The sequence below is a fragment of the Myxine glutinosa genome, chromosome 1 (genome assembly GCF_964187855.1).
Source record: "Myxine glutinosa chromosome 1, kmMyxGlut1.1, whole genome shotgun sequence".
Taxonomy (NCBI): domain Eukaryota; kingdom Metazoa; phylum Chordata; class Myxini; order Myxiniformes; family Myxinidae; genus Myxine; species Myxine glutinosa.
Genome location: NC_136261.1, coordinates 100,974,598 through 100,996,402, shown reverse-complemented (window position 1 = coordinate 100,996,402; position 21,805 = coordinate 100,974,598). Strand labels below are relative to the sequence as shown.

General features: G+C 42.0%; 1 protein-coding gene across 7 annotated transcripts in view; it reads right to left on the bottom strand.

Moving 5' to 3' along the window:
- SEL1L3 (SEL1L family member 3) overlaps nt 1-21,805 on the bottom strand; it is a 119,121-nt gene that overhangs the window by 37,407 nt on the left and 59,909 nt on the right. For all 7 annotated transcript variants that reach the window (XM_078775250.1, XM_078775262.1, XM_078775246.1 and 4 more), the window contains exons 12-19: nt 20,271-20,408; nt 19,952-20,169; nt 19,050-19,229; nt 18,780-18,899; nt 16,221-16,361; nt 9,877-9,939; nt 1,302-1,478; nt 1,081-1,208 (exon numbers count right to left, since the gene is read on the bottom strand). In XM_078775250.1, coding sequence (XP_078631376.1) covers nt 1,081-1,208; nt 1,302-1,478; nt 9,877-9,939; nt 16,221-16,361; nt 18,780-18,899; nt 19,050-19,229; nt 19,952-20,169; nt 20,271-20,408 — 1,165 coding nt within the window. The remainder of the gene's footprint in view (nt 1-1,080; nt 1,209-1,301; nt 1,479-9,876; nt 9,940-16,220; nt 16,362-18,779; nt 18,900-19,049; nt 19,230-19,951; nt 20,170-20,270; nt 20,409-21,805) is intronic.

Below are 21,805 nucleotides of genomic sequence, written 5' to 3'. Positions count from 1 at the left end.
AAACGGATACATAGCAGGATATCTCAAAAAGTTATGGACGGATTTGTACGAACCTTGGTGGACAGGTTGGGTGTGTGACAAGGACAAACCGATTCGATTTTGGTGAAGATCTGAATATGGATTCGGATTATTTTTATTTTTTTATTTTTTTGTATACTGAATCGAGGCTCGTGAAAGAGCTAACATTTAAGCTAAGAGCTAACATTACGATAGTTATTTAATTTTTAAGTGATTCGTCACCCATTGAGAGATTGGGTGAAAAGTGATATATAACATGATATTTATAAAAGTTATGGACGAGTTATGACTAACCTTTGTGGATGAGTTTGTTAGGCGACAAGAACAAGTCGATTAGATTTTGTTTCAGGTCCGAATCCAGATCTGACCTATCAGTGGGATACAAAATATAAACTATTCAGCCTGGCAGAGGTATGCTCTCTACCAAGTGCCGTTCTAGTTTGAACAATAAATTGAGTTGAGCAATAAATTGATTGAATGAATGAATGATCGTTTTAAGGCCATTTTCCCCGCTAGAGCGGGGGTTAGCCTTGCGGGCCCCATGACAATCATGGTTCCCTGTTTGAGGCAATGTTTTTATGGCCGGATGCCCTTCCTGACGCCAACCCTTGGTCACGCTCTTACGATGCGCAGGGATACGGTGTACCTATTCTAAATCGGGGTACACACCGGGATCATTCATCCCAGCAAGGTGGTACTCAATTTGCCGACCTCGGAAGGATGACAGGCTGAGTCAACCCCCCTGGCGTTAATTCAGTGATCGACCGGGATTCGAACCCAGGATCCTAGGATCCCAAGCCGGCACCCTAATCGCTAAGCCAACACCAACACCAGCAATAAATTGATTGAAGGTAAAAAAAACAATTGCAACTACATATGAGTGATGATGACAATTCCTGATTGAGTTCGACAAGCCCCTTTGGAGAGAGAGATGGAAAAATAGTGATATTTGTACCTATTTTCAATTTGACAAGCTCAAATCCACTGCAAGTGAAATAAAGAAGCTACCTTTGACCCAAGACGACATACAGATGACTGTTTTGTGGCCACCGTGTGCTTTACCTAATGGCAAGATCAGGGTTTCGAGGCTGGCTTGTATCAAGGCCCAGCATGAAGAACTCCGCGCATCGTGCACCTCCATTTAGTTGTCCTCGCTGAGCAGCGCGCAAAAACAGTTCCAAGGCCAGTTTCTAGAAGGACACAACAAGGTTAATAGATATTTCAGGGTCGAGGGAGTGATGATTTCAAGTGTATCGAAGAAGCTCGTGGTTGTGCTGCTGTACCATATTGGGCCGCGTCGAGTCCGGGTGTGCCCCAGATTCATGCAGGCTTCCCAGGTTGTAGGCCCCATCAGGGCTGCCCATGGCGTCCGCTTGGTCCCAATGCTGCACTGCGCGCTTTGCCTGGCCTTGCATTTCAAACTCGTACCAACCCAGGGCGTTCTCTGCTTCAGGGGAGCCCTTGTGAAGAAGAAAGGACATCAATTCCCTTTAAAAATGGAAGAAGCAAGAACCAAAAGGTAGCCGCATAGCCCACAACGAAAGTGAAAAGTGGTTAAAAAACTGAAACATGGATGTGGTTGGGATTCCAAATAAAGAAATTAGTTTTCAGAAATTATTTTTTGCTTTGTACTTTGAGGCACATTTTATGACTCATTTTCTAGATGATTCCAATGAAGGTGTTGCTGTAGGAGATCTGCTGTTTTTGAATTATTCATTGGTAGTTACAAAGAATATACGAGTACATGTAGTAATGCTGTTTTTATGATGTCTGTTTTTGTTTTCTATGTTGAAGTTTGTATTATTTCATGTGACAGCTATTTAATGATTCCTCAAATTGTTTATGGATGAGGTTGTGTGTGGTTTAATCAAAGGTGTTCAAGTGGCACATGGGTGTGCATTTATTGTTTATTGCACATTTATCGTACAAAATGCCTGGGAAGATGAATTGTGTTTTTTACATGATCAACATGAGAAATTGATGGAGTTTGGGAATAAGAGAATTGGCAACTTTGTTTTTACCATAACCTCGAGAAAATATAGCGAAGAAAAAATAGATCAACTCTTTTTACATACACATACTGGAAAAAAAAATGTTCTAATCCATAACTTTTATGTCTTTCATTCAAAATCTTATTTTTTACGTCCACCTCCAAAGGTGGTGGACATACTCGCACATACACACACACACACACACACACACACACACACACACACACACACACACACACACACACACACACACATACACGCATATATATACACACACACACATGCATATCACGTACACACACACACACACACACACACACACACACACACATACATATATCATACACACACACACACACATATCACGTACACACACACACACACACACACACACACACACACACACACATCACATACACACATCACATATCACATACACACACATATCACACACACACACACACACAAATATATCACATATCACATACACACACACACACACACACACACACACACACACACACACACACACACACACATATCACATACACACACACACACACACATCACATAACACACACACATCACATAACACACACACATATCACATAACACACACATACACACACATACACATATATACACATATATACACACACATACACACACACACACACACACACACACACACACACATACACACACATACACGCACAAATATATTACATACACACACATATATATCACACATATCACACATATCACACATATCACACATATCACACACACACACACACACACACACACACACACACACACACACACACACACACACACACACACACACAAATATATTACATACACACACATATATATCACATATCACACACATATATATATATATATATATACACATATATCACATACACACACACACACACACACACACACACACATATATATTACATACACACATATATATATATATATATATCACATATCACACACATATATATATATATATATATACACATATATCACATACACACATACACACACACACACACACCACATACACAAACACACACACACATGAACATATATACACACACACACGCATACACACACACACACACACACACACACACACACACACACACACACACACACAACGTCTTACACATTTTGCATTTTCTTCTCTGTTTTTCTACTGTGTTCAATGCAAATTCATCTTTATGAAAAAGAAAAGCTTGTTCAAATAAACAATTTATACACAATATACCTTTGATATAAACTCATCGTGAGTATGTCCGGTTGTCCGCCCTTTTCCTTCAAAACCACTGAAATTCTTCGAGGGACGCTTTCAAAAAAAATGGTTATAAACTCTTGTTAAATGGTGTTCCACGCTTCTTCCAAGACCTTTCAAAGATCACATAAGTTGCTGGAATTATTTATTTCTTTTTCTTTGTTCAAATGGTTCTATACAGGTTCAATTATATTGAGAAACAACAACAGGGGAAACGAATATGTCTTTGCTGTTGGTATAGCCACAAGAAAATATTGGCGCAGTGCAGGAATGTTGAATTTCCTGAGTGCACTTCAAGTTTTAATACATACAGATAACGCTCAATCACATTGGGGCACCTAATCCACATAATATGGATTTTGATCATTTGACTCCCATTTAAAATGGGCACCTAAACCAGATTGGTATAACATTACACGTTTATCTTCAAGCTGTAAGGAAATTTGGGTCTTAAACAGACAAATGTTCATTCAACGGCCAATCAAATTGGGAAAAATAGACCCTCGTCTGATTACTTTATAATTGGGCACCTAAACCATGAGTCCAGAAAATTCAGACCTGGAAACATCAAAATTTGGATCCTACACCTCGAAAATCCTTCCAGATCAGTTTTTAGATCGCTTTTAACATTTAGAAAACATGAGACGACTCAAGGATATCCACTAATGTACACAAGTTTGAACAGGGTAAACGTATTGCTACGTTTATGGGGTACGTGATGAAATACCCTGGAGCAGATCGGATTGTGTAGTATTAGCACTCACTGGGTGAGTGGGAAGCCCATCTCGATGTATTTAAGTAGAAAAACTGAGCTTAAGGTTGTTTATGTGTTCTTCACAAAGGGGGTGAAGACATGCTAATTAGCTCTAGGGTTTAAGATTAATCTCCCCAGTCTGTGATTGCCTCCTGTGATTTCCCCTATGTTCTTACAATTATAACAAGCCGGCCATAAAAACCCATGCCTTTAACCAACAACGAGCACTACAATAAACCACAACTACCGGCATAAATGCAGACAGAAACCCGAACATTCCCGATCGGGCTGAACCCCTCCCCACCACCGCCGATAGGATCTGAACATTACAATAGACAATAAACCCCGCCTCGCAGGAATCATAATCGGCAACTAAGCCCCGCCCAGTGGAGGCGAAGAATCGGTGGGCGGCCAAGAGGGCTGTGAGGCCCCGCCCCCGAAGTGCATGATTGGTCGGGGGTGACGTCATCGAGAGACTTCGAGAACGGAGGAAGAAGAATCGGTCTCTCTCTCTCTCTCTCTCTCTCTCTCTCTCTCTGGCTTTTGTGTGGGGCGGACGCTTTTGTCTCTGGCTCTTGACTGCAGCTGTCTCGGGTGCGATCGTGAGGAGAACTTTCAGAGCTTGGGTGGACTTTTTTGATCATGAGGAGGAGATGTTGGTGGCGGTTTGTGGGTCAGCGTTGTGCTTCCCCGGACGGCAGAGGGACCCGAGGGAGGACTGCCCTCAAAAAGGACCTCACGTTCATGGCGCCAATGAGCAGCTATCTTGTGCGCTTCCCACCTGTGGCGCTTCGAGCTTCGACAACCAGCAAGCTCCTAAAAGTCTCGTTGAGCAAGCTGAGTGCCGGCCGATATAAAAAGAACATTAATTTGTTTTTATTTAATCTTTCCCCTTGTCTGTTTTCATGTCTGGGTGGAGACGTCTCACCATAGGATTTGTTTTACCTCAACATTCTTTTTTTCGTATTGCATTTATTTTCATTAAACCACTATTATTGTTGCATTTTATTTGTTGTGTCTTGTTTGCATGGTGTTGGGTCCGAGGATAAACCCGTGTGGCTTTCATCCATGCAGGTACGCATTTTGGTCCCGTCCCACACGCGCCAAAAAGTACCGCCAATTTTTGGCTTGCTTGCCTTGGAGTAAAGACCGACCGGCTATCTGTCCAAGGCTGGTTTTCATTGGCCGCAGACTTGGCAGTATATAACAATACGATGCTTATTCTGTTTGTCCATGTGTCTGTCAATCTGTCTGTCTGTGTTTGTTTATCTGACAATTTTGTCCACTCGACCAGTGGATATGATACTCATATCGTCATAAAGGTCTTTGCCCGAGAACTTCTGGTTTCATATTATTTGTTCCATGTCCTTATATGTTGTTTTTTAAAAATTATGTAGCTTACTTCACCACTACTTTTACTGAGGCATCGCGAGATGATGGAATCTCGCGATATTGTGATTTTAAACTGTTTTTTTGTTTGTTTTTTTTTACACACTTTTAGCCTTTTCTTCGTGAACGGGAACAGGAACAACGTGGGCATGATGGGCCGAATGGCCTTTTCCTGCACCAAAGTTCCTTGTGTAATATTGTTAAGAATGGGAAGAAAGGGGTAAAAGAGGACAGAGAGTTGGGGTTGGGGGAGGCAGAGAGTTGGGGTTGGGGGAGGCAGAGAGTTGGAGAGTGGAGTACTTGGGATGGGTTGACGACTAATTGGAATTGGCGGTGAGGGGGGAAAGGGGTGGAGTTGAAGACTTTGGGTAGGGTTGTTGAGGACTTGGGGTAGGGGCGTTGAGGACTTGGGGAGGAGAGAGTGTTGAATACTTGGGGAGGAGAGAGTGTTGAATACTTGGGGTGAGTTGAGAACGAATTGAACTTGGTGGTGGGGGGAGTGGGGAGAGTTGAAGACTCGGGTGGGGGTGTTGAGGGCTTGGGGTAGGGGTGTTGAGGACTCGGGGTGGAGGGAGTATCGAGTACTTGAGGTGGGGGCGGGGGTCACATTTTACATTACACGGAATTTCCTTGGGTCCTTGTGACAAAGTAATATGTGTCTTGGACGAATATTTCCAGGAACAGAAGAAAAGTTTCTGCTATTTCGATTCAGGTTGGTTAAAGATAGAGAAAAGTAGGAGGAGGTGTGTTGACCAAATCAGCTATTATATTTTAAACATATATATTTGTTATAACTTATAACCTTCTATTTGATTGTTCAGACTCAAAGTTTATTTGACATTGCTGATACATTAGGCTATGAGCCAGACCCCCCAAATTGACCGGTCGGTACCATACAGATGGAGTAAGGCTCATTGTGATTTTTAGCAAGATATATGTCCCTAGATATGAAAAAAAAGTGATAGCAGTGTATAACTCTCGGCCATCTCTGTGTTATCACCCGAAATATTATTATACGCCCGCTTCGCTTCGCCAAAAAATGTGATATTTGCTAAAATTGGAATAAATATGTTTTTAAGGACCACAGAGTGCCAATAATTTGCATACTGGATGCCAACTAATATAGTAATAGAAATATAGAACATTTGTGGGGGTTATTTATCAAAATATTGATATAATGACAAAAAATATGTTAAATTTAGTGAAAAAGTGGTCGAAATCGCTTCGAGTTCAGAATTCACATTGTACATTTTTGTCAATATTTAAAAAATGAAAACTCCCAGAGTAACATTTGACCCCTCAAAATCTTCGCAAGGAACCACTGCATTGGAATATATCATTACTTTGTAATATGGTGGTTGTTTGGGGCACATATTTTGGCAAAGTTCAAAATATGTTCAACCATACCCCCTAATTTTGATATTATAGGTGCTAAAGGGTTAAACATTACTGTATTTGCATCTGTATTACCCAACTAAATTGTTATTTCCTTTTGTCATTCCAGGTAATGTGGTGGTGGTGGTGTTAGTGCTTGCCCAGTATTGCTAGTACAATCGCAATGGAAGAACAAACCAGAGATGAGGCCGAAGTGCCATTCCATTTGAAGAAGCTCGCAAACTTATCAGTATCTCGACAGCAAAAAAAGCCCCCGAAGATATCTGCTCGGATTTGAAGAATGCCAGAGACATTGGAGTTGAATGCTACACAAACATTCAAAGCTGAGAGACTTGAGACGGACCCACCAATCAAACGCTTTCATGATCCAATGAAAATGAACAAACTGAAAACCTTCAGTAATTTATGCAAGAAGAAACAAGTCAAAATGAGTGGCAGATCCGTGATTCTTCAAGCTGACAGAGCATTGTTTGGTCGCATCATTGTGATGGCACAGGGACGAAATCTGCAGATGGCTGATGTACTATCCCATCCTCTTGGTCCGTTACCATGGGCACTGGCAACCCCAGAAGGTCTCCACCGTAAAACCAACAAGGCTGCTCTTGCTAGTTATCTACAAAATAATGTAGCCCCTGCTGACCAACTTCCTGATCATTCTGCAACCATAATAGATGGAATGAGCAAAATCCAGAAGGTGAAAGGGGATCAAGTCAACTTTGGGGAAATTGCCCAGTTTGTTTTGTCGATGGCACTGAAAGATGGCAGCACTAGTGACAGGATCGACATCGTCTTCGACACCTACCAAGATACATCCATCAAGAACTGTGAAAGGCTCGCCAGAGGAGAGGAACTTGGACTTAAGCTTCAGGACATCACAGCATCGCAAATTGTAAGGCAATGGAGAAGCTTCTTGGCCCATGTTGGGAATAAGTCTAGCCTCATTTCATTTCTGGTGAGCGAATGGAGGAAACCAGATTACACCAAGCATCTGAATGGAAAGGTCTTATTTGTAACAACTGAAGACAAGTGTTACAAAATCACCACGGAAGGACACCATCACTTGATGTCCTTGAGCTTGAGCTGCAAAGTACACATGAGGAAGCAGATGGTCGACTCTTCCTTCACGCTGCTCATGCTGCACAGACTGGATATCCAGCAGTTGTAATCAGCTCCGAGGACACTGACGTATTCATCATGGCGTTGGCGTTTCATACTCAAATTGCATCAAAATTGTTCCAGAAATGTGGCACCAAAGAACGGAAACGAATCATTGACATTACCAAAATTGCAGCTTCAGTGGGCGCAGATGTTTGTCATGGACTTATAGGGATGCATGCTTACACAGGTTGCGACACTGTCAGCACATTTGCCGGCAAAGGCAAACTCGGAGCGCTTAAACTGCTTAGGTCTAGCAAAGAGGTCCAAGAAACGTTCGCCCAGTTGGGAAAAGAATGGAATGTGGCCGAGGAGCTTATGGATAAGCTGGAGAATTTCACATGCCTCCTATATGCATCCAAGTCTGGTACAAAGGAACTTAATAGTCTTCGATACCATCTATTCTGTGCAAAGAAGGGCGGGATTGAGAGCCACCAATTGCCTCCATGCAATGACTGCTTCCGAAAACACGTACAGCGGCCAATTACCAGGCAGCAATTTGGAAACGAAGCCTTCAGAGGCACCCAATGACCCCCAGTCCAGTTGGAAAAGGATGGAAATGGGATGATCAGGATGGAACAACTCTGGCTGTGGACTGGATGAGTGGACAGGCAGCACCTCAGGCTCTTCTGGATTTGTTGGCCTGTAATTGTTCCAGGAGCTGCAAGCTACCAAGTTGTGTCTGCATTGCCAATGGATTGAAATGTACAGACATGTGTAAACTTGCTGCCTGCGACAATCAGCCATTGTCTGTCGAGCCAGACGACGACAGCCTCGACGAGGATGATCCATCTGACGAGGAGCAAGAATACGGATTCTGAGCCAAATATGCTGCGCATCTAAAGGGAGGGACACTTTCGTGATGTCATTTCAGACATTTATTTTCTGTTAAGTGATTTAAGTATAATATGTATGACGTTCATTGTAATTTAAAGTAGCCCGATGCATAAAAGGATAGGTTCAATTTATAAGCATTATTTAGTATGTGTTTTAAATGCCTGTAATCTGTGTCAATTGTGTTAAAAATTGATTGGTAATAATACTGCATAATAACAAGGCGTATTTGTTCGAGAGATCATGATAAACATAGAGTGTGGAGCAAGTTTGCATGCATTGTGAAATATAATGTAGCTGATGTTACAAACCTACTTTAGGATACTAGCTAATACCAAAAATTACACTGAGATACCAAAAGTAGTAGACGAATAAACCTAAAATGTTCAAAAGCTATGTTTCGTTCCAAAATATCAAAATTAGGGGGTATGGTTGAACATATTTTGAACTTTGCCAAAATATGTGCCCCAAACAACCACCATATTACAAAGTAATGATATATTCCAATGCAGTGGTTCCTTGCGAAGATTTTGAGGGGTCAAATGTTACTCTGGGAGTTTTCATTTTTGAAATATTGACAAAAATGTTCAATGTGAATTCTGAACTCGAAGCGATTTCGACCACTTTTTCACTAAATTTAACATATTTTTTGTCATTATATCAATATTTTGATAAATAACCCCCACAAATGTTCTATATTTCTATTACTATATTAGTTGGCATCCAGTATGCAAATTATTGGCACTCTGTGGTCCTTAAAAACATATTTATTCCAATTTTAGCAAATATCACATTTTTTGGCGAAGCGAACGGGCGTATAATAATATTTCGGGTGATAACACAGAGATGGCCGAGAGTTATACACTGCTATCACTTTTTTTCATATCTAGGGACATATATCTTGCTAAAAATCACAATGAGCCTTACTCCATCTGTATGGTACCGACCAACCCACTTGGCTCAAGCCTACATGGCATGTTGGATATCAGAATTGAGAGTGCAGGGGCCAGGAGGAACACGACCTAGCTTCTGACCTTGGTCACTGCCTCCCGGAGTAACCTCAATGCACGTGCTTCATCCTTCTTCACTCCATGACCCTGAAACAAACATATCTAAGTCAATACAATCAAGCAATAAACCAATCTTACATTTGGTAAATCGAAAATTATAATGATAAATGACAATCAACAGGTCAATTTGATATTGAATTCCCTGAGATGGGTGGTCTCCATTTTAGATTGAATTCCCTGAGATGGGTGGTCTGCATTTTAGATTGAATTCCCTGAGATGGGTGGTCTGCATTTTAGATTGAATTCCCTGAGATGGGTGGTCTGCATTTTAGATTGAATTCCCTGAGATGGGTGGTCTGCATTTTAGATTGAATTCCCTGAGATGGGTGGTCTGCATTTTAGATTGAATTCCCTGAGATGGGTGGTCTGCATTTTAGATTGAATTCCCTGAGATGGGTGATCTGCATTTTAGATTGAATTCCCTGAGATGGGTGGTCTGCATTTTAGATTGAATTCCCTGAGATGGGTGGTCTGCATTTTAGATTGAATTCCCTGAGATGGGTGGTCTGCATTTTAGATTGAATTCCCTGAGATGGGTGGTCTCCATTTTAGATTGAAATCCCTGAGATGGGTGGTCTGCATTTTAGATTGAATTCCCTGAGATGGGTGGTCTGCATTTTAGATTGAAATCCCTGAGATGGGTGGTCTCCATTTTAGATTGAAATCCCTGAGATGGGTGGTCTGCATTTTAGATTGAATTCCCTGAGATGGGTGGTCTCCATTTTAGATTGAATTCCCTGAGATGGGTGGTCTCCATTTTAGATTGAAATCCCTGAGATGGGTGGTCTGCATTTTAGATTGAATTCCCTGAGATGGGTGGTCTGCATTTTAGATTGAATTCCCTGAGATGGGTGGTCTGCATTTTAGATTGAATTCCCTGAGATGGGTGGTCTGCATTTTAGATTGAAATCCCTGAGATGGGTGGTCTGCATTTTAGATTGAATTCCCTGAGATGGGTGGTCTGCATTTTAGATTGAATTCCCTGAGATGGGTGGTCTGCATTTTAGATTGAAATCCCTGAGATGGGTGGTCTGCATTTTAGATTGAATTCCCTGAGATGGGTGGTCTGCATTTTAGATTGAATTCCCTGAGATGGGTGGTCTCTATTTTAGATTGAAATCCCTGAGATGGGTGGTCTGCATTTCAGATTGAAATCCCTGAGATGGGTGGTCTGCATTTTAGATTGAATTCCCTGAGATGGGTGGTCTCCATTTTAGATTGAATTCCCTGAGATGGGTGGTCTGCATTTTAGATTGAATTCCCTGAGATGGGTGGTCTGCATTTTAGATTGAAATCCCTGAGATGGGTGGTCTGCATTTTAGATTGAATTCCCTGAGATGGGTGGTCTGCATTTTAGATTGAATTCCCTGAGATGGGTGGTCTGCATTTTAGATTGAAATCCCTGAGATGGGTGGTCTGCATTTTAGATTGAATTCCCTGAGATGGGTGGTCTGCATTTTAGATTGAATTCCCTGAGATGGGTGGTCTCTATTTTAGATTGAAATCCCTGAGATGGGTGGTCTGCATTTCAGATTGAAATCCCTGAGATGGGTGGTCTCCATTTTAGATTGAATTCCCTGAGATGGGTGGTCTCCATTTTAGATTGAATTCCCTGAGATGGGTGGTCTCCATTTTAGATTGAAATCCCTGAGATGGGTGGTCTCCATTTTAGATTGAATTCCCTGAGATGGGTGGTCTGCATTTTAGATTGAAATCCCTGAGATGGGTGGTCTGCATTTTAGATTGAATTCCCTGAGATGGGTGGTCTCCATTTTAGATTGAATTCCCTGAGATGGGTGGTCTCCATTTTAGATTGAATTCCCTGAGATGGGTGGTCTCCATTTTAGATTGAATTCCCTGAGATGGGTGGTCTCCATTTTAGATTGAATTCCCTGAGATGGGTGGTCTCCATTTTAGATTGAAATCCCTGAGATGGGTGGTCTGCATTTCAGATTGAATTCCCTGTTCCTTTAATAATGACTTGCGCTTTACCCTCGTTTGCACCAACGTTACAATTTGCCATAATTCATTGGATAATACAATTATTACCTGTGATTTTGCTTCAGTGCGATGTGGGTTTGGCCTTTGAGAAAATTTGAGACAACATGCATGGAACCAACGAGCTCTGAGTGTGAACCAAACAGCTCCCTTACCCTTATGGACACCATTCAAATAATTTGGCAATGGAAACGATCTAAGCTAAATGCCCACACACATACATACACAATAATTCATTTTTGAAAACTATTCCAAGCTCATTTTACGTTCAATTGCTGCTCCATACCCTTCTGGGTGGCAGCATAGCATTCGCAACCATTTGTGTATGTCTCCCTGACTGAGGATCTAACCTGAGAAAGATATCTAGCCTGAGGTTGAATCTCGGCCCAGCTATAAAATGTCACCCTGGTGTTTCACATAAAGGGCAATACATCAATGTGTGAGCTGTCTGTCAACTCGTGGCCGATCTGCTCAAATTAGTTGGCATCGGCGAAAGATTCCACGATGTCTGGTTGACTATGAGCAGGCGAGTTATCACAGACACCAAAGTGAAATTCCAAATTAATGTCATGACTACACTTATGGTCAAATAAGGTGGCCGACAGTACACGGTATGGGTCAGTGGCAAAACGTTACTCTGCCACCCAAACAATTGGCCGCCGCAGAAAGGGAAAGAGGGAGAGGGACAGGGACACGGAGAGAGGAAGGAGACGAAGGAGACAAAGGAGACAAAGGAGACAAAGGAGACAAAGGAGACAAAGGAGAGAAAGGAGAGAAAGGAGAGGAAGGAGAGGAAGAAGAGAGAGCGAGGGAGAGAGAGAGAGGGAGAGAGAGAGAGAGAGAGAGAGAGAGGGAGGGAGAGGGGGGGGAGAGAGAGAGAGAGAGAGAGAGAGAGGGGGGGGGGGGGGGAGAGAGAGAGAGAGAGAGACTTTGACTTTTGAGGGTCTTTTATTGCAAAAGTATAAAAGGAAAACAAGTAATACAAGTAATACAATAACAGTCAACAAAAATAATTAAATCAAGGAACAGAAAGACATGAGATATTAATTAGAGCACCAAAAAAAGTTCATCTCCCTCCACCTTTCACAGGACTTCAGCTTTGCACCATTTCTGAATAAAGTGGTTAACCGGAGAAGTCTCTCGGTAAAAGTGAAATTCAGTTTTAAGACGGGCAGACACAAGGCCTTTAAAGGCTAACAAAATACTGCATTCCGGTGAACTTATCCCAGAAATCCTTCTCTTCCGTGTAATATATATCGCGAGTTTCGCCTCAGCAAGCAAGAAATTAACAATTTGAGATCCGACATTCTCATTAGATGCAGGCATGTATCAGGCAGGTAGAGAGAGGGAGAAGAAAAAAAAGAAGAAAAATTAAAGAGAGTGGGAAGAGAAAAAGGGAAAATTAAAGAGAGATAATTGTCAGAAAAACTTTACAGTTTCTTCGTGCACAATATCCCTTACATCATTAATTATTATTATTATTATTATTTGCAGAGTACCCGCCTTACGGGCGATCTTGTTCCTTCCCTGGTTGTGACTACCAATTTGATCGTAGTGGGGAGGCTTGCGTGCTTCTCTGACCCTTTGGGCTATACTGGCGGGAGTTTTGCTACTTGGTAGGTCTTACCTAGCCAGGCAGGTCAATGGGTAGGAGCCAGACTAAGAGTAGTCACACATTTTTTGGGGGATCGGAAAAAGTTTTTTCCCAGCATGGTTGAGTCGCCCCCAGAGGATGTTTAGATATGGACACCGAGCAGGGCTAAAACAAGACCTGTCAAAGGGTGGAGGAGCTCCCTGCAAGCCAACGGCCATACACACAGTGCATTCAGAAAGTATTCAGACCCCTTCACTTTTTTCACATTTTGTCATGTTGCAGCCTTATGCTGAAATCGTTTAAATTCATTTTTTCCCTCATCAATCGACACTCAATACCCCATAATGACAAAGAGAGAACAGGATTTTAGAAAGTTTTGCAAATTTATTAAAAATAAAAAACTGAAATATCACATAGGAAATGTGGCGTCAGTGCTCTATAGGGAACCAAAATGGCGTCAGACCCTTTGCGACGACACTTGAAATTTAGCTCAGGTGCCTCCCATTTCTCTTGATCATCTTTGAGATGTTTCTACACCTTGATTGGAGTCACCAGTGGTAAATTCAATTGATTGGACATGATTTGGAAAGGCACACACCTGTCTGTATAAGGTCTCACAGCTGACAATGCATATCAGAGCAAAAACCAAGCCATGAGGTCGAAGGAACTGCCTGCAGAGCTCAGAGACAGGATTGTGTCGAGGCACAGATCTGGGGAAGCCTACAAAAACATCTCTGCTGCATTGAAGGTTCCCAAGAGCACAGTGGCCTCCATAATTCTTAAATGGAAAAAGTTTGGAACAACCAGGACTCTTCCTAGAGCTGGCCGCCCGGCCAAACTGAGCAATCGGGGGAGAACGGCCTTGGTAAGAGAAGTGACCAAGAACACGATGGTCACTGGCTGAGCTCCAGAGATCCTGTGTGGAGATGGGAGAAACTTCCAGAAGGACAACCATCACTGCAACACTCCACCGATCTGGGCTTTATGGGCTTTACTGCAGCACCCCACCGATCTGGGCTTTATGGGCTTTACTGCAGCACCCCACCGATCTGGGCTTTATGGGCTTTACTGCAGCACCCCACCGATCTGGGCTTTATGGCAGAGTGGCCAGACGGAAGCCTCTCCTCAGTGAAAGACACATGAAAGCCCGCTTGGAGTTTGCAAAAAAGCACCTAAAGGACTCTCAGACTGTGAGAAACAAGATTCTGTGAGCCAGAGGGTGATAGACGTCTGGGTCGGGCCTGGGGAGTCATGGATTCACTGGATCATGGGGTGTGGCGCTGTCGATATCTATGCAGGAGGATGAAAGTCAGAGTCTTTAAGTCCTTGGTGCTTCCAGTCTTGCTCTACGGATACGAGACGTAGACCCTTACCAAGGGTCAGAGAATGAGACTTAACTCCTTCAGAACCAAGTCTCTTTGGAGAATCCTTGGCTATTGCTGGTCGGACTTTGTGTCCAATGAGCGGTTGCTGAGAGAGACTCAGATGAGATTTGTTACCTGTATGGTCCCTGAGCATCAGCTGCGGCTGTATGGACATGTGGCTCGTTTTCCAGACGCTGATGCAGCTCACCAGATACTCTCAGCAAGGGAGCCTCGTGAGTGGAGGTGGCCAAAGGGCCGACCGCATGCCTTGTGGTTGCCGCACGTTGATCGGCATCTCCAGGAGATAGGGATGTGCCAGTCATCAGCCTGGGGGATGGCCAGACGGAGGCCCCTTGAGTACCGTCGGAAAGTGGATGCAGCCCCATACCTGACCTGACCTTGTTCCAAGCATGCAACATGTTCTTCTGACACATACCTTTATTTGGGTGGTGTATAGGTTACTGATAGCTTGAAAACGTGGGGACAGGCATACTGCGTTGTAAAGGGTGGGACTTATAATATCCTCTCCCACCTGGAGGCGGCGCTACACGATACACATTTACAGAGAATTTGCACTCCCTCCCCACTCCCCCAAAGACCACCAGCAAATAGAAAACACCCCTATACACTAATTGGGGTCATGCTGATCCTATGCACCAATTGTGGATGTCATCTGCCCAGATTTAGGAGGAGTAGTGTGACAAACACACACATGAACACCGGTCTGTGAAATACAGTAAGGATTATTTTTGTTATTATTATTATTATTATTATTATCTTGCCAAAACGAAGTTTTTGCAAGATGTATTAGTCAGCTTGTATGTTTGTTTGTGGTTAATCATATTTTTTTTTCACGTTTAGATCACTCTGTAGACCACAGTTATTATTGGAAACTCCTGTAACTTCGCATATCAGAGTCCTATAGAGATACCCTTCAGCACACAAAATTTTGAAGGTCAAGGTCAAAGGTCAAGGTCACTTTGTGGTCAATCATGGAGGTCGACGAAACACTAATTTTTTGAGTAACTTTGATCGGATCGTCTCCAAACTTCATGGGAATCTAGTATATGGTCCGGCGCTCAGCTGATTAGTTTTTGGTGGCGATCGGCCTTGACCTTCATGGTTAGCGCTGGAGGTCGAAAATTATTGACCCCAAGGTCAAATTTTGAAATCGTAGGTACCATATCGAGTAATACCTCATATGAATGCCCTTGATGAGTGCTTCCCAGATCTGTAAACAGTTTGACGCTATGACGTCATTTGATGACGTCATGACGAAAAAACGGAATTTTCACATTTTGGCAAGATACGGTTCACCCTGTGGGTGACATATGTTTTATTATTATTATTACCTGAAACAGAATGACGGCGAAGTTTGAAATTGCCACTGGATCTCGTGTATCCATTGCCAACTGCTCATAATAATGTGCGGCTGCTTCAAACTGCCGCGCAACACCTTGCTGGCCCCAGTACAGCATCTGGCCCAAGGCACGCTTGTTGGGCACACAAGAAGGTAGCACGAACATACATTATGTCAATAACAGTTAACGAACTTTAAATTTAACTGCAACTGATATGTTAGGGCCTAGAAAATAGCACATGTGAGTAAACACACACACACACACACACACACACACACACACACACACACACACACACACACCATAATATTGAAGTTGTGTAACCATATTGTTTAATTTATTATAGTTACTATTGACTGACACTTTGTCTTAACAGAACAAATGAAATGTGAATACATTTGAGACAAAGATAAAATGTCTGTGATCAGTTTGACTGTGCTCTGGATTTACATTTTGTGATCTGAATCCTTGCAAGATCTACAATGACTGCAAAACGATTGCAAGGGTTCCAATTATCAGACATGCTATACAGTTGGACCCCGACATTCACGGGGGAAACATTCCTGAAAAATGCTGCGAATGTCGAATCCATGATTGTGGGGGGTATTGTTTGAATGGGGGTTTAAAAAAATTACAACATGGCCTCGGCTCATAGAAGAGCGATAACACAACAAATCAGGAAAAAACATAACAAAAGGAACAGCAGTAGAAAGGGGAAACGCCAACAGCAGGGTGGAGGGAGAAAATAGACAGAGACGGACAGCAAACTGCAAATCCACCCCACTGTCAATTACAGTAATCCTCCCCATCACTGCCAAACCCTGGAACTCTTTACCTTCTCATGTCTTTCCAAACACTTATGATCTTCCCCTTTTCAAAAAGTACATTTTTTACTTCCTCAAAAATTCTTAGACTATTCTCTCTTTCAATGCAGCTCTTTTATTTAAGGCCTGGTCTCGATGAGGACTATATAGTCCGTCGCTGGAGCCTTCAACATAAAAAAAATTAAAAATATTTTGGAGAGTGGGTGTGGTTTCACAAGTGTAGATAAGATCATGATTGTGGATGGGTGATGACTTGAGATGGTGGTGAACATCTGTCTTGAAGACCTGGAGAGAAGAATGATATTGAACAAAGTGTGGAGGGTGGTTCCACAGGTGGGGGGAAAAAAGAAGAAAAAAAAGAAGTGATGAGTAGTGCTTCTGCATTTAAGCAGTTTTATTCAGAGTGGGTTGCTGCGGGACCGTGCATCGTCCTGCAGATACCTGAGGGCCTGAGGGTGACAAAACATGGATAGGGCAGCGGGTGCAAGTCTTGACAAGGTGCCACCATGGTTTAGAGGAGGGAGACAAGTTTGAAAGTTCATTTTCGAGATTGGACATATGTTGTTTTCTGGCTGTCCATAGAATAGACACACTTCTTGCAAGCTTTGTGGAATGATCTGAGGTTGTCTTCAGTTGGATTTGCCTTCCAGGTGGAGAATACACATATTTAAGCAATGGTCTCACTGCAGGCAGAGTACCAATAGTGGGAGGATGGGTATGATAATTGAAGACAAGATGGGATGAATCTGTGCATAAGAGAGAGAGAGAGAGCAGGTTTCTGTGAAAGAATTCCCAGGCTGAATTAACATCAGCGGCGGTGGATATAGGATATCAGTCTGATGTAAAAAACAGAATTTTTTTTTAAAAAGTTAAAAAATCAATTCTTTTTTTACTGCGAATACGCGAAGCGCAAATGTAGAAGCGGGTCACGTGAAATGAACCGTGAATAAACGGAACCCGCGAATGTTGGGACCATGAATGATGGGACCACAAATGTTGAGGTCCGACTGTACTAGATTAGGGTTACCATACGTCCGGTTTTTCCACGGGTATGTCCTCCTTTTCAGTCCTTAAAGCTCCATCCAGCCGGGTTTTTAAATATCTAAAAATGTCTGGGATTTTGCCATTTTAAGATTTGAGATACTTTTTTTTAACCTAATTTTAATGGTTTAAATCATTTCGTACGGTGATATAATGCGATTATGTAATGTTTGGACCAGAACAGCTTGGTACAAGTCTGTACTACTCCGTCATGGCGTAATGGACGTGTTCAAACATCTGACTTCCTGTCCAACACTTTCTATTCCTGTCCAACCTCGCAGTGAGGAGTCCAGTGGCGTGCTCAGTCCGCGATTCACTGTTTTTGAGTCTGTATCGTTATACCTTATACATTTGTTTGATTTTTATTCTTTACAATGCCAAAATAAAGTGTAAATTCCATGCAGAATTAAAGACAAAATTCCCATGTTTTTGAAGTGGTCGAGAAGAATGGGAAGCCAAGTTATTGGTATGTAGAGCTGGTACGTTTGTCGTTGTGGCAAATGAAGGTGCTGCTAAAAAATAAATAAATAAAAAGTGTCCTTGTTTTGAAATTCAAATATGGTAACCCTATAGTAGATACTAATGTATGTAGTCCATTCCATTGTGTTTGTATCATAGATAGTTAAAACAGGGATTGTTTATAATCACAGGTGTTAATTTTATTCAGATACACATATAAGCTCACCTGAGCCTCTCTATCTCCACGTCTGGCCTGTAGCTCCAGCCATTGATACAGATGCCCATCTTTAGAGGTTTGGGCTTTGATAGCTTCATCGTCATTCAACTTCACAGGTTCCACATAAGCCTAGAATACATTGCTGTGTTAAGCCATTGTTTCAAACAGAGTGAAGTCCAGCTCAAGTACGAATACGCTTCAGCTAGACTTTACCCTGTAAACATTATAAAGCCAGTTTTTACATCAAATGTCCATGCAGTTTTTCAAGACACTTCAAACCTGTGCGGTGCTGTGCCTTAGACGGTCACGTGTCGTCAGAATGGACAGTCTACTGTAGTAGGCATAGGCAAGGGCTGGGTCCTTTACGTAACCATCGGTGCCATGAGCGTGGCGAGCTGCAGCAGATAGCAGGCCTAGTCGGTCTCCAGTCTGTGCAGCGAGTAGGCTGAACAACAAGGCCTACAGCAGCAACACAAAACAAAAAAAAATACAAGGATAGAGAAAGAACTAGAATACAGGATGAGGCTATGTGATCCATCGTGCTTGCGCTTTATCATCGTCACACCAATTCAATCTGTTAGTTCATCTATGTGCTTACTTTCACTGGGGAGGGAAAATTACTGCGGGGCAAGGCACAGGGATATCACCAGGTTTTTGTTTTGATTTGGGGGGGAAAGGGGATTAAAAAAAAAAATTTGGGTGAGGAATTAACAAACACAGACCATTTATTTTATTTATTTCATTTTATTTATTTTATTTTATTTTTTAAATTTATTTTATCCACACATTTATTTTTATTATTATGTTATTTTTATTATCATCATATTATAATATTATAATATTATTATTTATCTATTTTAACAATTTTTATTTTATTGGTAATTACAGTAATAATTATAAATTATCCTTCATCATCTTATACATCTCAGATCCCCATGTAATCACCTCCTCTCTAATGTATAAGGTTCAAGCTGTCTCCTTCAGCTGCTCCTTCTAGCTTAGTCTAGCTGGCCCCAAATATTTTATAGTGAAACAATATTCTGGTTTTCTTTCAAGCCATCAATTGGAATCTAACCCACACCTGACAGTGAAGAGATGGAAGCTACTCTTTTATCACAAGCAAAGAGCTCGTGTTCTTCATCTAAACTGTAACATTGTAACCTTTATCCGACATCCTTTACTTGATTGTCGTCTTTTTGTCTTTGGAGGCCCACACGGAAAATGGCAGCCAAAAGAGTGGCAGCGCGGCCACTTCCAAGGCAAACGGCTTGCTCGAGCCAGGCAATTGCTTTCCAATCGCCACGGAGCTGGAGGTTCATCCCAGTGATGACACGTCGTAGGCCCTTTTGGTATAGCCGTACTGCCAATCTGAGCCGCAAGAAATCTTGATTGCGAGAGGCTGAAAAATAGTTTAAAATAAATACACACATTGTAAAACGAACAGTAGTAGTTATATATTTATACAGGTAAACTACACCTATAATCAGGGTTAAGGATTACCGTGGTGACGCATTACTAGATGCTCCAAGGTGGTGTATAAGACATGCTGTCGTTTTTGTATTGGTTGTTCACTGTTGCATGATCCTTCCCGCCGACTGTGTTTGGTGAGAAGCTGTCGATAAACACTGGAGCAGGACTCTGATATGCAGAAGGGGTGGCAGAAAAGGAGGATGAAAATTGAGGATGTCGGTTAGACAACAAAGATGAACACAGTCTTCATTGAGTGTGAATCCATTGTCGGTCCAAAGAAAGCTACATCTTAAGGGGTGTAAAGTAAGATACTGCAATGTTAAATATTATACTCAGACTTCTGTGTCTAATGCTCTCCAAGACTATGCCCAACTTTGCATAGATATTGCAGTTACTATCATCACATACGATAAAATACACCATTTCTGTCTGTCCGTCTGTCTGATGAATTTTTGACGCCAATAAATTCCGTCGTTACTTAGCCAATCTCAACCAAACTTGACAGGATGACCAAGGATTACATAATGAAGGTTGTAGCACATTCATTTGCCCCCCTCCCCAAGGGGGTTTTCCCCGCCATTTCCGTCAATGGGTTGCGTGTTGAGGTGCATAGCCATATTAAATTAGCTTTATCGTGGCGTTTTTCCAAAGAAGATTTCTTGTGGCATTTTTCCAAAGACGCTTTTAATAACAAAATTAATGATAATCGCATATTGTTAATGTTATTACAAAACAATATTAATACTAAAAATGTCCCACTCCCCCAAGGCGTTTTTCCTGCAGTGATAACGTGTATAAATAGCTTATCGTAAAAATGGCGTTTCCGTGGGACCAACAGCTTCAACAGGAAGTAAAAATATTATAAACCACAAACACGTATGATTAGCTTTTTAAACAGTCGCTAATGCTCTTTATAACACTAAATGAAGAAATTTGGAGGAATCCCCACATCCGTGAAGTAAGGTTTACAATTCAGAACTGAGCGAAGATCTATGGTACTCTATATACCCCACAAATGTTGGGTTAATAACATGGCCCTTTCTGCCACTATCGTGGCATTTTTCGTAGCGAACTTCTGAAACTCACTCCCACTGTTTAATACGAAACAAAGGGAGGAAGACCGGGATGTGCTCATTTACCAAGCAGCTAGCTTGCGTTTGCCAAGCCAGCCGTTCCTTAACGGTTTTGAATGGAGTGCTTGCTCAAATGCTTAAACCACTTGGCGATCTCTCCACAAGAAACTTGGTAAATGAACACACACCCAATGTTCTTGAGACCCGACCATAGATTAACTGTAATATATTGTAACGAATTTGGAAAGTGTAAAGAATGTGAGAACTGGTTTGCTGTGTTTTAACTGGCCCTCATAGAGTAAATAAGATCGAAAGACGTCCCCCTAGTTAATTCCATGAACCTACAGACAGGCCACGATATATCTTTTTAAATAGCTTATTTCCTTATTATATGTAGGCTAAATATGTGTTTCCCACTAGATTGACTCTGCATTGCATCAAACGAAATAAGCGTAGGCCCCTCCGATGATCCATGGCAGCTCAAGTGCCAGG